This window comes from Aethalodelphis obliquidens, unplaced genomic scaffold, assembly GCF_003676395.1.
Source record: "Aethalodelphis obliquidens isolate GAN/ISIS:26980383/991018 unplaced genomic scaffold, ASM367639v1 scaffold15, whole genome shotgun sequence".
In the NCBI taxonomy this organism is placed as follows: domain Eukaryota; kingdom Metazoa; phylum Chordata; class Mammalia; order Artiodactyla; family Delphinidae; genus Aethalodelphis; species Aethalodelphis obliquidens.
The window spans coordinates 9,476,842-9,493,203 of record NW_020837959.1 but is presented as its reverse complement, the minus strand read 5'-3'; the positions used below and the strand labels follow the sequence as shown (position 1 = coordinate 9,493,203).

The 16,362-nt window shown below is 39.8% G+C and overlaps 1 protein-coding gene across 1 annotated transcript in view; it reads right to left on the bottom strand.

Moving 5' to 3' along the window:
- The window catches only part of NALCN (sodium leak channel, non-selective), a 282,164-nt gene extending 273,408 nt beyond the window's left edge, over positions 1-8,756 (bottom strand). Inside the window, exons 1-2 of the mRNA XM_027115885.1 lie at positions 8,630-8,756; positions 5,365-5,547 (exon numbers count right to left, since the gene is read on the bottom strand). Coding sequence (XP_026971686.1) covers positions 5,365-5,547; positions 8,630-8,737 — 291 coding nt within the window. The 5' untranslated portion in view covers positions 8,738-8,756. The remainder of the gene's footprint in view (positions 1-5,364; positions 5,548-8,629) is intronic.
- Between the last annotated feature and the right edge of the window lie 7,606 nt (positions 8,757-16,362).

Genomic DNA, 16,362 nt, shown 5'->3' with positions numbered 1-16,362 from the left:
GAGCAAGTTTAACCGCAGAAGTGAGAAAATACAGAAACAAAGGAAAACAAGGCAAAATAATAGTTTAGCCATAAAACAAAGTCAAAGACTTTTAATTCCTCTTCAAGGCCTATAGATACTATTCTGAGCCCATATCCTTGAGGTACTAAAGGATACTAAAACCTCCATCAGGTGGAAGAAGTTAACTGCATGCTAACCACCAGCACCTAGACCCCAGACTGGTTGGAACCAGAAGGCAGTCACCTCACCACCAGCTCCATGAGCTGATCATGCACTACTTGATCCTCACCCTCACCTTGCCTTTAAAACTCCTTCCCTGAAAGCCTTCAGGGAAGTTGGGTCCTTGAACATTAGCCACCCATTCCCCTTGCTTGGTCTTGCAATAAACACTGCACTTTCCTTCAGCACAACACAGTGTCAGTAGATTGGCTTTACTGCGGGAGGGTGAGCGGACCCAAGTTTGGTTCGGTAACATAATCTCATATTGTATTTTGTGTCTGACGTATTCATCAAGTTGCCTCTTTTTCAATTTGTATTTTCAAAGACTCTTCACCATAACTGGTTAAATGGTGCTATGATTCAATTTGTCAGTACGTCCAGATCCTTTTAAAATCCTACTGTATTAATGTTCAAGTTACAATATTTGTAAATAATAAATTATCCCTTTCCCCTGCTTCCAAAATGTGTAACCAGAACCTAACACACACGAAGGCCCAGTGGTATCTGAGAAGTTTTAATGCCTCCAATATGAAAGAAAGGTTTTTAACTTGTTTGTTGCATCAACAAGAAAGGGAGAGCAGAGAGTATTTGAGTTATGGGCAGAAATCAGCAGGCTGGTGTCTGAGGAGATGAGTTATTCAAGAGCTGTCCGTCAATTTTTATAAAGATAAACACTTGGAGGCTGCCAATCAATTATCCAGTATAAGAGAGGAACTTAAATTGCCACGCAAGGACTTCACAAGCAGAGAAACCAAACACATTTACCTGAAGACATTTATAGGGATATAGGTTGGAGTTACAAAACAATATGCATGGGTGTAGTTTCATAAGCACATGATTTATTGTTCTGCGTTCCCAGGGCCCATCTGTCACTGCGTCTTAGCATTATTTTTTATTACTTCAACAGTGCTCAGAGGATGCATGCTACTTTTAGCCAGGTCTATGGCCAGATGAAAAATAGACAACTGAGAATTGTCTGAAGAATTCACAGTCTGCACTACATGGAACGCTTTGCAGCAACACAAACATGTATCACCCAAATGCTTTATTTTTGCCTGTAGGGATTTGGTGAGCTAGAATGCTTCTTGGAACAAGAGTTAGTGGGGGAGGCAATTAGAAACAAATTATTGGGCAGTAGGAATTAATTGGCAGATGTAGTCAAGTTTGGGGGATGTTATAAAAGATGTGAAATCCTTTAAACACATAAATTTCTCTAGTGAAAATTTTGAACGACATTTTCTGCCGGAAGGACTTTGTGCTCCAATTTCTCTCTCCTGTCGTGCGTGGGGCGTGTGACCTCCACAGTGAGCTTCTCAAATACAAATCAGAGGGTGTCACTCTCAGATTCGTATGCCCCACGCATCTTAACTGACCACAGAAGGAAGCCTGAGCTCCTCGCAGGGCTGCAAGGCCCTCCACGGTGCAGCAGGGCTGCCTTCACAGGGTCCCTTCCAGCTGCTCCCTGAGCATCCCATCTGCTACTTCTGACTACGCAGAGTGCCCCAAGGCTCCAGGGTGTTCCAAGCCTGTGTGTCTCAAAGCGTTGCTTTTCTCTCTCTGTGAAACCCTTTACTTCCCTCTGCAAATACCCCCACCATAGACTACACCTCCTCACTTCAAGACATCACTTCACATTGCTCTTTCTTCAAGACTTCACTGACATCTTCAAGCAGATTTTTTTCACTATTTTTTGTGCCCCCTTCCCCTGTATCTGTTTCAGACCATTATTACAGCACTTTCACAAAATACTGAAGGTCTATCTCTCACTATCTGAATTCTCACTACACAAATCTTTGCTATTTACATTTGCTAAAATACTTGCTCCCAAATCACTATGTAACTAGAAGAACCACTATAGCGAATCTGTACAGGTGCCAGTGGAAACATTGAAGTTGTCCGTGAATCCTGCAAGGAGGTAAGATGTGCATGCAGCTCTGCTGTTCTTGGGGGCTAAATCTTGTGCTGGCAATGTTTATCTAAATACTTAACAATTGATAAGCGTTAAGTGTATCACTACCTCCTCTTCCCTCTCTTCCCATTAGCCTTTCCGGGGACGTGGACTTGAGTCTACCAACCCAAATAAAGTATATGTGTGCAACGTGTTCTATTTTAAGCATCAGGTTACACTTTTCTTAGTAAGTTTTCACATTGTTTGGCAAAGAGTTGTACAGATATTTTAGCTGGAAATGAGTGCATAATAAACATACACTGTTAGTAAATTAAACAAACTAAATAGTGGATAATTTCATAAGAAAATTTACTTCATCAAACAGACCCCCAACAGACCAAGCAAGTCTAAACAGACCAATTTCCCTAGGAGAAACAGAAAGAAGAGGGAGTCCTACCAAAAAGGCACTAGAATCAGATGGTTTCACAGGGGATTTCTAACAAACTTTCCAAGTTAAAATAATTTCAGATTACTCAGATTATTTTAGAGCATATAAGTGCACACACACACATACACAGAGAAAATCTAACACCAAAACCTGCCAAAGATTAGACAAAATTTACACAAGGAAAATAGTAACAAATATAATGAAATAACCGATTAAAACAGAACAAAACTGTGTCATGACCCAGCTGAGTTTTTTCTGGGAATGTAAGGATAGTTCAATTATTAGGAAATCCATGCTATTACAAGAGCTAAGGAGAAACATCATCATTCAACAAAATTTAAAAGCTATTCAAGATGCAACTCTTGAAAGTTGGAATTAATGTTTATTCCCTTAACTTGATAAAATATGTATACTTAAAACGCAAATCCTTCAGATTACTTAATTAGGAAACATTAGAGGTGTTCTAAATAAAGCCAGGAGCTAAGCAGAGATGCGCACTGTCTCTAAAACTATTTAAAATTTTGTAGGTATTATTAGCTGGCCCAATTAAATTAGTGGCAGCAATTAGAGGCATAAGAACTGGAAAGAAAAAGGCAAACCTGTCTTTATTTGTATACGATATGATGATATGGAAATAACAAAAGAATGAATGGAAAAACTACTATAAACAATACATGAATTTAGTAAATTTAGTAAAGTGGCAGGATATAATATTAACAAACAGAAATCAACAGCCTTCATTTAAAAGAACAACAGTAAGTAAGAATACATAATAAAAGACAAGACCCCACACCAAGAGCAAAAATATATATATATATCAGAGCATAAATATAACAAAAAACGTGCAAAATCTACATGAGGAAAACTATAAAACAGTCCTTTAAGGTGCGGGAGCAGACTTGATAGAATGGAAAGATTGCCCATGATCTGGGACAGGAAGAAGTGTGTGTGGTACCAATAACCACAGGCAGAGACAAAGACAATGACAAATGGGGAAAAATAACTGCAACTTACATCATAAAGGGCTAATATTCCTAACACACAAAAAGTGCCGAAAATTTGAGTGAAAAATAATGACAACTTGAAAATGGTCTTTATATACATAGAATCAGGTTCAACCTCACTCGTCAAATGGAAATGCAAATTAAAACCACACCGAGTTACCATTTGCCACCCAACAGATTGGCAAATATCCAAAAGTTTGACAATCTGTTTTGTGGTGACCACGTGGTGAAAGAGACACCTGTGTACATCACTGGTCAACAGTCAAAAGGGTTCAGGGAATATGGAGTAAACAGAAACTATTAAATAGAGCCACCAGGAAGCAATTATCCAAACCTAGACTGTAGAACATTCTGCAAGACAAAAGACTCACTTTCCCAATGGGTCAATGACATGGAAAATTTTTTTGCAGGGCATGTGGGGCTGAGACCTAAAGGATTTAAAGAGACTTAAATGAGATTTTAAAATATAACAAATACACTTTGTACAGCTCCTTTGAGTTCTGATTCAAAGAAGCTAACTGTAAAAGAAAATATTTTAGACACCTGGGGAATTATGAATACGGATGGGGTATTAGCCTACATTAAGGAATTATTGTTAATTGTGCTAGATGCAATATGTAAAAAAAAAGATTTTGTCAGTCAGCGATGCATAAGAAGTTGTTTCTGAAATAATCTGATTTCTCAGATTTGCTTTAAAATGAAATAGAACTGGGAAAATACTGATAACTGTTGATGCTGAGTTACAGGATTCATTACAACTATAATCTCTACTTTCCTGTAAATTTTTAAAGTTCCATAATAAAAAGTTTTTAAAAAGTTAAAAGTGAAAAAAATAGTGCATTGACTGTGAACTCCCTTTTAAAGATAGCACACAATGAATTATTGTAAAGAGAAGCAAAAAAATTGACCCAATAACTATATCTTAAGCATCATCTTGTTAAAGTCTTGAAACCCTTATACAAAATAAGGCCCTTCTTCATCAGAATTACCTCACTTGAGATGCTGATACAGCCAGTAAAAGAAAAGGCTAGGATTTGAGTCAAATCTGTCATTTGTCAGACCCTAACACCCAATCTGCTGTTTCATTATACCATTGTCTCTCTAAATAGTACAATTTGAAATACTTCAGAGACAGCATCATCTACATATTTTTAATGAAGGTTAAAATATAAATAAATAAAAACCCTCTGCGAAGGTTAGGGTTACAGAAGAAAGAGATATCCCGGGACAGAAATTTTCTTCCTTTCCTTTTTCTTTCTTTTCCTTTTTCTTTTATTTATTTATTTATTGTCTCCCAATGGTACCAATTTCATGTTACACATTCCTTGTGTTACAGTCCTGGAATTCCTTTCCATTTCAAGTCCTTTCTTTTTCCCTCTTAATACGTTCAGAATGTCTCAGGTGAATGACATCCTGCTGATTACCATCGCACTGCAAATTTATCACATGGCGTTTATTCCGCGTTCCATGAACCAACAGGTGCCTCCTTGCCCTAGGCGGCATGCTCACCCCATAGGTGGCATGAAAGACCCTCCTCCGGCCTTCACGAAGTCAGCAGTGGGGTCATCTAGCTCCTTCTCAGATATTCCAAGACTTTGTGCCTTACACAATTGACTTCACTTTTTAATTATTCTTAATGTATTATATTTTCACCAACATCTGGAGTTATACCCTTTTTAAAAAGACTTCAATATCGATAAAATAAAGAGACGTTTTATTTGACTGAAATTAATGTGAAAGCATTAAACTGATTTAGATTCTCAATGCATTTTGGTTTTCAGCTTAAATAACACGGAAACACTCACCTTGACAATCCCCCGGATGTGCATTTTTGCTATCATCTCTGCCGTGTAGAGAAACATCAACAGAGTGTCCAGGGTGAAGGTCACGTACTGCAGAGGAGGGTAGTGTTCGAAGGTCATGGGCGTGTTCATGCAGACAGAAATGACGCTGATGATGGCACAGATGCGCAGCAGAGAATGAACCCACTGCAGAGATGGTCCGGAGTTACTATCTTGATGCCACGAAATATCCTAAACTTGTGTTATGAACCATGCTATTTGGAAAACGTAATAACGAGATGGAAATATTTCACCAGTAGGGAGAAAAGGAAGAAGGAAACTAACACGTTAAATACTTGTAACGTGCTAAATATTTTCACGTATTTTACATCGTTTAATTCTCAAAGCAGCCTAATTTTCACATGAAAACACTAAGACTCAGGAAGGTTAAGGGGCTTGTCTGTGGTCCTGCATTAATAAAAGCCAAAGCTTCGATGTTAACCAGGTCAGGCTACCCCAATGGCTCTGATACTTACCAGGGCATAAGGCCATAATATAGGGAGATTCTGATTCAATCAATATATGTATTGATAGAAAAGTGATATGCTATTACTTTCATAGTTTTTTTTTTTTTGCGGTACGTGGGCCTCTCACTGTTGTGGCCTCTCCCGTTGCGGAGCACAGGCTCCGGACGCGCAGGCTCAGCGGCCATGGCTCACGGGCCCAGCCGCTCCGCGGCATGTGGGATCTTCCCAGACCGGAGCACGAACCCGTGTCCCCTGCATCGGCAGGTGGACTCTCAACCACTGCGCCACCCGGGAAGCCCCTACTTTCATAGTTTTTTATGTACTATGAGCACCTAGAAACGGGGACCATATTTATTGTAACTTCCCTGGAATCTAGCACCGTGGCCTATCCTAGTAGACCTCAAATGCTTCTTAAAATAAATTGATACATATTCCATAAGAATGGTTTTCTTTCTATTTTATCTTATATGTAACACCCTTGTATAAAAATATATTTTAAGATCTGCTCTCATCCTATATTTTCAAAGCTTAATAATAAATGGACTTTCCTCTTTACTTTGGAGAACATGTTTTATAAAAATTTAGCCCAGATATCTCTCCTAAAATGCCAAAAAATAAGTTTGTGTGCAATTCTGGCAGTGCATGTGCTGTTTGAAGACTTTCCTTAACCCCAACCTAAAGAAGTAGGAATTAAAAAGATAAATGTGTGTGTATACATCTGTATATGTGTGAGACATAAAATTACTCATGTATAACATCTTATTATGAAAACTAATACCTAGGATAAAAAAATATTAACGCATCTGCATGCTAAACCTACACAATTTATATTACTAGCTAATCAGTTAGTACACAATTCCTAAACGTAATCTCAATGTGTTATTTATTGACTGTCCTGTATATATATGCAGTCACATTAATCCTTTAATATACTCCCCCTGAAAGAAGATGTTTTAGTTTCATAGTAGACGGTTCTGCAGCTACACAAGCTAGCAAGCACCCACAATGAGAAACAGAAAACCTGTCAGAACTTTGAGGAGACTCAGACACTTGTAGGCTGGTGAGTGGGTTATAATATTAATGACAGTTGTAATATTTTCATGAAGACATAATGCTGCTAATTCCATACCATATAAGTCACTGATGATTAACTTTAAAAGTTGATGTACTTTTCATGGCAATTAGGAAGCGCTTCAATAAACATCAGTGTGTAAATTTAGCCCCATCTGGGCCTCCAACACAAAGGATCTAATTACCCAAGAGTTTCAAAAGATGGGTTCTCCCACAACAAAACTGTAGTGAATTTAAAGAATGAATTCTCATTAAGCATTAATCATTCTAGTGTTTACACGCCTACATCTATAAAACTACCTTCTTCAGAAGTTCTCAGAAAGCTCTGTATGTGGTGGATACTAAGAAAAAGCGACTGCTTTATTGTCTATTCTGTTCAAAGTCTCTAAACGTGAATGGAAGACCTACTATGTGTCAGAAATTATGCTGGGCTCTGAGGACACAGAAATGGAAACAACACAGTTTTGACTCATCACTACTTTCAGTCTGATGTGCGTAACATAGATATTTATATACAATATCATTTCTACTTACATATAAAGTAGGATAAGTGGAAAGAGAAGAAGTTCATTCCATCTATGGTGGGGAAGGGTCAAAGGAGGAAACTCAGAGTGGATGGGGGCAGGGGTCACATCTGAGCCTTCATGGGTGAGGGTGATGTGACTCATCTGAGCTGCTGGGAAAGGGTCTCGGGGCAAAGGAAACAATGTGAACTGGCTGAACATCTCGGAAGAGCAGGAAGCCACCGACAAGTGAACAGAGTGTACGTAGATGCAGGAAAGGGCAGTTGCTGAACAAGTTAGAACCACAATATAAAGGGCTTTGCATGTGATACTAACGCATTTTGATTTGCACTGTAGGTAAAAGGGATGTTTCAATGATCGTAAAGCAGAAGGGTGATGGAAACAGACACGGAAATGTGGAAAGAAATGTGAGCAGGCGAGAAGCAGTCTTGAGGACAGATTAGACGGGAAAGGACAGGGGGACCAAGGCCGATCATCTTTATCATGGTCAAGGTCAAGGGAAAGGCAAGCACTGGTAGAGTAGCGGTTCATTTCCTGAATTCAGCCCCTGTTGCTGGTTTGAGAAAGGAGTTTATACCACTCAGGATCCTAGAGCTGAACTTTCCAGCCCTGTGGCTATGCCTTCCGCCCCAGCTCTGGCTGCTAGACTGTCTCGTGTACAATGACACTTGGTGTAGCCAGGCTTCCCCTCAAGTTCCCATCAGCTTTATTAGGCAGAGAAGGTGACAAAATTCTTCAGAGACACTATCTACTATCTCATTAACCTTTCCATGCAACTCAGAAGGAGACCTTTAATTCCAAACATCTGATTCTCTCCTCAGGTCCCTGCATCATGAGAAGGTAAGTAAAGGAAGTCTGGTCGAACAGGTTCCTCATCTCGGTCTCCAGCTTTGGGTCAATCTGAGAAGTGGTATTAACTCTACATTTCATGGCTCTGAAGGGAAAAGGGGGAGCCAGACCACCTCTCATGCCTTCCTCTGTGAATAACTCACAGCGGCACCTCATTATTTCATCGGGATTGTTCTCAACTTCCAGACTCCGAGACTCATCCACGTTCTACTGCAGTTCAGACATTTCAAAGCCAAAGCTACATGAGTTTTGAATGAAATGATTCAAATTTCCTTTATATCAGCGTGGGCCTCTCCACACTTCCAAAAAGAAACTTACTGGCTTGTTAATCCAGAGTATGTCTGCATTGTCCGACAGAGATTCATCAGGACCAAAGTCAGTGACCGGCTGGGCCTCCACCCTGGAACTCTGCTTCCTTTTGAGCATGCTGAAGTTAGCTCTGGGGAGCAAGTTCAAAACCACAGTCTGGAAGAGGAAATGGAGAGTGTGTTAGTGCCCTAACCCATCCTTATGCTAATCACAAAAACAGAGTCCCCCATGCGTGCCTAGGCATTTGTTAATTACACCCCTGTTCTATTGTACTGTATATAATCAATACATGCAGCTAGAAATTTTTAAAGGATGAGATAAAAGTTAATAAAAAAACTTGAATTTTTTTCTCTCAACCCAACAGATCGTCTTGTGCACGTCATAAAACATTCTGTGTGCTGCTATAGAGACCACTGGGGTCTAGATTAACTGGGGTAAAATAGCTTTGCCTCTTAGGGTTCACATACTAATAGGGAATTTTTGGAGGTCTATGTTCATAGACCTAGAGCTGTCTCCACTTAAAGGTGGTCTGTGCCAGGGCACAGCTGACCAATCCGGATAAACTACTCAGATCATTCTCAGAATTTTCCCCCGGGGTTAATTTAATGTGACACTCACAGACATTAATTGCCAACAATAGGATAGACCCAGGTTGACCTCCCAATTTTGTCCTTGCCATGGTGGATGGGAGCCAGAGAGAATGGGGCAGAATCTACTCTAAATAAAGCGTTTTTTTCTTTTATGAATTTTGTAACTATATCAATTCTTCTACCAACCCTGAAGTAAACCCAAAGCATACTGAAGAGGGGTATGATGAAATGCCTGCTTTCCACTTAGATTTTCACAATTCTGAGTCATCCCCATCTTGCTATACATGTCACCTCCCTTTAGCCATCGCTACCACCAGCCACAATCCAGCAGCTACACGTTGGGCCCTCAGGACACAAGTAGCAAATATAAGTGCAAAAATGTGGGAGGAGATACTGTAAAGGCAGGCAGTGCCTGATCACCCCTGCACCCACAGAGACTTCTCCTTTGATTAACACCTGCATTGAATCTTTTTGTTTTTTTAAATATTTATTTATTTATTTGGTCGTGCCAGATCTTAGTTGCGGCTCACAGGCTCCTTAGTTGCAGCATGCATGTGGGATCTAGTTACCTGACCAGGGATCAAACCCAGGCCCCCTGCATTGGGAGCCCGGGGTCTTAATCACTGCGCCACCAGGGAAGTCCCTGGCTTGAGTCTTAAAGGAAGGACAGGAGCTAACGTTTTCTGGATATGAACTATGTTTTGGGCACTTAGCAATGATATTTCATTTTTACAACTGGCGGAAGAAAGGAAACATCTTGTCTTTTTATGCAAGCATGAGGAAGTCCAGTCTCGAGGCAGCAAACAAGGTCACCAAAGCAAACTTGAGGTTTTAAAAGAAGCTCTGACTACACAGTCTAAGGTGTTCGTAGTAGACCAAACTGGTGCTGAGGAATGATTAGGAGAATTTCTAAAGGCAGGTGAGGGAGGGTAAAGGCCCTCCAGGCAGCACACAGCCATGGCGACGCCGAGTCAGGAAAATGCAGTAGTTCTATTACCAGGAAGGTGCGCTGGCTCTGCTCTCTGCTGCTCCTTGGGGCTGGAGAAAGAAACCTAACCAAGGTCAGCGAGTGCCACTCAATCCTCGCGGGAACAGGAGAAGAACAAGAATGTGTTTGCAGATTGTGTACGTGTGTGCAACGTTCCCTGGGAAAGAGAACGCAGAAGCTCAGGACCAATCGCCTTTGATCCGATTCCCTGTGTTCGAGCGCCTACCTCTATGTCTGTTCTCCTTGATGTACCAAGGTAGGTGCATCTGCCTGGCCCTTTTATTCCCAGAAGAAATCAAGCTAATTGCCTTTAAGATGTGCTAGGTATTTCCAGGCTGCCTTGCCCTGAATATTGGATTTGAATATGGGTTTTGCAGCAGGCTGCACTAATTAATTTTATTTTACATAATTGGAGTTAGGGACTCTTGACATTGATATGTAAATATATGCAGAATATTCAAATTATGCTTGTTCTCGGATTTACTGTGGAGCGGGGGAACATCTGGTGGCCTCAATTTGGGATGCTTCTTGAATGACAGTCTCCTATGTACCCAAAAACTGGATACAGAATCTTTTAGGAATCCTTCAAGATTACACAAGGCAAAGGAGGAAATAAAGAGAGGTTTTACAATGTAGTTCAAAGATGATACAAGAAAAATGTATAGGCCTAGCTACTAGCCATAATACCTTTCCACTGAGCCAGTGGAAGCTTATGAATGGCCATTTACTGCTCTGTGATCTGGCCGTAAGTTAAGGTCTCAAAAAATTTTGATGTATAAGTGTGAAATCTTCACATATGAATTCCATGCACCTTGTATTACTAATATTCCATCTGGAGCAAAGCCGATTTTTGATTATGGATTTGTTATCTTAGAGAAGTAGACACCCAGAATTTATTGTTTTAAAAAACCTCCACGATGGCTATATTTGAGCCACCAAAACAGTGCAACTACAATGAATGACATTAGTTATCATCCACTTTCAAAATTTACCTAATACAAAAGTGTCACCAAATCAAACAGCGCCCAGGAAAACCTGGTTAATCCACATATATATTAAAACTCAACAAATATGTATTTATCAACAACTAGCTCCTGAATCACTGAACCTATAACTGATTTAATAATATTAAATAAGTTCAAGTTACAAATATATGAAGAATCCAAAATTAATTTGAGGCAATTAATTGTAATAATTTTCCTTTATATACAGAAATATTGTCATACACATTCATTCAGGTTGAATCAATATAACTGAGTGCAGCAAACCTATTATTCCCCTGATAAAGACCAGGAGGAATATTTAAGTATCCTGGGTACGCTTATTATTTTGATGGGAAATTGCTCCTGTGTATCTTAGCCTTATCATTATCATGTACTTATAACACGATTTTTTTTTCTCTGTTTACAGAAGTGTCCTTCATAAGGCAGTGCGCTAAGATTGACAAGCGGGGTCTCCAGTTGCTTTTTCATACTTATTAAAAGCAGCTGGTATTTAAATAGTTCAACAGTGGGTGGAGGCTGCACAGTTATAATATGTTCATTGGTGAATCTTTTACTTGGAAACAGCTAGTGGCAACTCAGGGAGAAAAGACACTTTGATTCATGGTTCTCTTTTAAATGGTTAAAATCCAGTTTTGTAGTCACCCCAGCTCTCTCTGGACCAAAAGAAAATATATTCATTTTTCTTTAGCTGCGAGGTACTTGCAACCCTGTTGGTCTTTTCTTCTCCTTGGAACTCTCTTGGGTTTGCATTCGTCTTTTGAATCTTCCATCTTCTACATTATGGTTTCTAGCATGTCCTTTACCTGCTGTCCTGTGTGCCTGTCCTCTGTACTTAACCCCTCAAATGAGCATCTGTTCCCACAGTTTCCATCACTGTCTGTCGATGGCCAGCAGCTTCTATTACTGAGTCATGTACCTACGTGGCTTCTCCCTCAACTGTAGCCATGCCAACACCATCATCACTTGAAAATCAACAGGACAGGTGCTACCGGTCTGACATACTTCTACTTCACCCCTTCCTCTCAGATCCTACTGCCCTGAACTTTCCTAGTCCCCGCAGGCAGGTCTCCACACGTGCACAGATTCCCTCGTCACAGATCCTCACTGGTGACTTCTTTCCTCCCTCCTCACTCCACGTATGTCCAAGGCCCCTTTCCCTTTACCCCGTTACTAGAGCCCTTTCCAGGCCATGGGACCTCAGGTCTGGATGGTCACAAACATCACCCCTTTTTTTTTTCCGGCCACGCTGTGCAGCTTGCAATATCTTAGTCCCCCAACCAGGGATCGAACCTGGTCCTGGCAGTGAAAGCACAGATTGTAACCACTGAACCACCAGGGAATTGCTGACATCACCCTTTCTAATATGTCCTGTCTTTTATATTAGAATCAGCTTCCCAACACACTGAGATGGTCTTTCCTGTAACCCAGGCAACCTCCCCTTATCCTGTTTCCCATTCATTCATTCACACAGAAAATACTACGAATCCACTGTGACTTCCATCAGTTGATTTCCTCCCAAATTAAGCTGACCACCATGTAAAAGACTCCTTCCCACACGGATGTTTACTGAGGGCTTATCCCGTGCCAGGCCTGATTCTAAGCATGTCATACATCATGTCATTCGATTCTTACAAGAACCACTTCACAGATCAAGAAATTTAGGTACAGAGATGAGCCAGGATATAAACCAAGACAAAGTGATTCACGGAACTATTAAATTAAAAATTAAGTACAGTATAAAATAGATAATAAAAAAACTACTTTTCAACATTTTTTCTTTTTTCTTCTTTTAAAGCATGAATCTTTTAAAAAATATTTATTTATTTATTTGGTTGCGCTGGGTCTTAGTTGTGGCTCGCAAACTCTGAGTTGCGAGATCTAGTTCCCTGACCAGGGATCGAACCCAGGCCCCCTGCATTGGGAGCGCGGAGGCTTAACCACTGCACCACTAGGGAAGTCCCTCAACACTTTCTCATCATACAACCTTGTAATTCTAAACCCTCTTAGCATTGATTATTGTTTGCGAAAACACTACAGACATTCTCCTTTCTTAAAACTGAATCCGTTTGTATTATATGAGTCATATTATAGTTATTCCAGCCACACATTGATAAAAATGTGTCGATTTTTTTTTTCTGGTAAGAAATCATCAAACGCCTTATCAAATCTATCTAAATGTCACTTTCAGATAGCGGAAGTTAGTATGCATATATCCAGCCTTTTTCCTTGAGGATGAATCCTAGAAATAGTCTATTATGCTTTTATCATCTTTTGTCTAAATTGTGGGAAAAAAAAAACACATAAAGAAGCATTTACTAACTCCCATCTGATAATCTCACATCATGTAGTAAAGAGACAGCTGTAGTAAAGAGACAGTAAAAGAGACAGCTTCCTAAGGATGACAGATTTCTTCATTTCTTAGAGTTAGTTTTAGTCTCATAAATTCTTGACCAAATGTGCTGAGAACATGAAAAATAGAAAACAGATCTGACTTATGATACATGGGTAAAAGAGTGTATGTTTTTCTGCAGAGATTATATTAGGGCAGAAAGAAGAGCTTTATTGAGAGAAGTCCTTCTGTCATAGTCAAAATGCAAAGCTCAGGGCACTCTCAGGGTTGTGATTCTATTTTGTAGTGTTCTTTGTTCTTCTAGCAAAGAAAATCCAGACTAAGTAGAAGCTACCAATCAGAAGTTAGCAAGTGGCAGCTCTTTATTCAACAAAAGAACCGTTTAATCTAAAAGTTTCTAATAATAATGTGTTTGGCCATCCCAAGAAATGGTACACTTCTTTCCAGATATTCTCAGAGAGAATGACTACACACACATCGTGCAGTTTGCAGAAAGGACTTCTATTCCACCTGGGAGTTTGCAAAAGATCATCTCCCAAGAGACTTCCAATGACAAAATTTCTTAACACACTCTTGAAGCTGCTCATAATTTTATGCATTTTATCAACTCAGGGTAGCATGGTGGTCTGTAAATTACTGTACCTAATTTTAGAAGAGAATCAAGCTTAAGCATTATGCATTCTTTTTTTTTCCACTTGAAAGATGAGAGCAAACATTTATCAAAAGCTGGCTCTGTGCCAGGCACTATTCCAAGGTTGTAATACCTCTTTGATGTAGTTTTTAGTATTATCCCCATTGTACAGATTAAAAGTCTGAGGCAAGCTTGCCCAGATCCACATGAACTGGAAGCAAGTTTAGAACCCAGGGAGTCCATTTTGTTGGGAGAACAGAGGTAGGGGAGGGAGGGAGAGAATGGGCAGAGAATTTGACTTACTTTTTAACTTCAAGACCTTTTGTACAATTCAAATGTTTTGCAACAGTGATGAATTTCATTGTAATTTCTTTAAGACAAGTAAAATATGAAAATCATCAGTTTTTAAGCATAAACAAATGACACCTGACATTTGCTGAGGATTTATCATGTGTGAGGCTAAGAGCTTTGAGTGGATTATCTCATCAACTGCTCGCCACACCCCAATAAAGCAGGTGTCTCTGCTATTCCTCTTTCACAGATGACAATGAAGTTTAGAGAAGGTGAGTGCCTTACCCAAGGTCACTTTCTGACCTTTACCCCCATGATATTCAGTTGTCCTTGTCTTTCAACCTGACCTTTCCAGGGCTTTGTGAATAGAACTTTCTCTTTCCCCAGCGAACAGAGATGGGGAGTCTCCAAGTTCTGGCCTCTCCCAAGTCTGAGTAGTGAAACTAAATTAGAGCAAGGCAGCACCTAGACTGCAATGCCCCGGGGCAAGTGCATCCTGTTCCCAAAGTACCCTTTGCTCTTGAAACTTAATTGGCCCAATGCGATGCATCTTTTCTTCTAATTGGTTCCTAGTGGTTGGAGGAAAGGCAGGCAGCTGCCTGAGTCCTAGGTCTGCCTTAGCAACAGCAGAGCACATCACTTAGCAGGCAAACTAAAACATCGTTAAAACTGGACCCCAGATCACAGCAGCAATCTCTCTTTCTGTATCTCTCTGCCTCTCTCTCTCCAAATGCACTTTCCGTTTGGGTGCTTTCTCATCTACGTCTTGGCCCTAGCTAAATCGGGATGCAGCCCTGCAAAAACAGTGTTACATGCGTGGTCCAGTCTCAGCAGGATAGCAAGAGCCACCCAAGATGGGCCACCAAACAGAGGAAGCTAAACATTTCAAAGGGCCATCTCCAACCGCCGGCTCTTCTTTTCTCGTTTCCTTTTGTCAACACACTGATTAAAAACAGAAAATGGTTCCCCACTTTTTATACTGACTCTACTTCCTACATCCCAAAGAAAAGCAGCATATTTTTTTCTAGTTCTTTCTACAAATACTTCAAAACAGTCTCATTACTTCCTCAAAGATTCAGTTCTGTTTCATTTTTAATTGTGAAAATTGAATTTTCTTTGACCTTTAAAAATCACTAGATTTGGTAAAGGAATTCAGGATAGACTATGATGTCCCAACACCACTGCACCCTGCAGGCCAAACTAAAACAGCCCATCAGTAGGAGAGGGTTAGAAGTTGTATTTGTCTCCTAAATCACTGTATTGGTTACAAAATGAGGCAATCAGCTCACACATGTAGGCTGACCATCCTCTTTCCAACCTCTCTACTCAGAAAATTCAGTCAATCCTTTTAACAAGCCCTAGCCTTTCACTCCAAGTTTAGAAAGGATATGTATTTTTAATTTTGTGAGTTATTTTGGGTACAAGGTAGGTGTAAGAAATTTTTAAGAAAAGAGTATCAGAGTTAAAAATCACCACAGGCTGATGGTATAATTTTTTTAGAAAGGTTCAGTTTCCTCCAGGTCATGGCAGAAGTTTCATGGGTTTTCATCATCCAATAGTCCAATGACGGGCATATTATTTTAAGAAACTGCTACTATCATTAAATATTATGAAAGATCAGAAAAGGAGATTACCTCTTTTTATTGTAGTCAATTAACCTCATCATGAATTTGCAATGGTTGGACAAAGAAGATGGATGCTTAAAACGGTGGTTTTCAAAACTTTTCCATACAGTAGTTAAATAGTATGGAAAATGAAAATGAGCTATCTATTTATGTATGTGTGTGGTTGTTTAATTTTGTAACATGAATTCACAAAATTTGGACAATGGTGAATGTTTTAAAATAGTAGTTTCCAAAGATGATTAACATCTGAATCATTAGGGAGG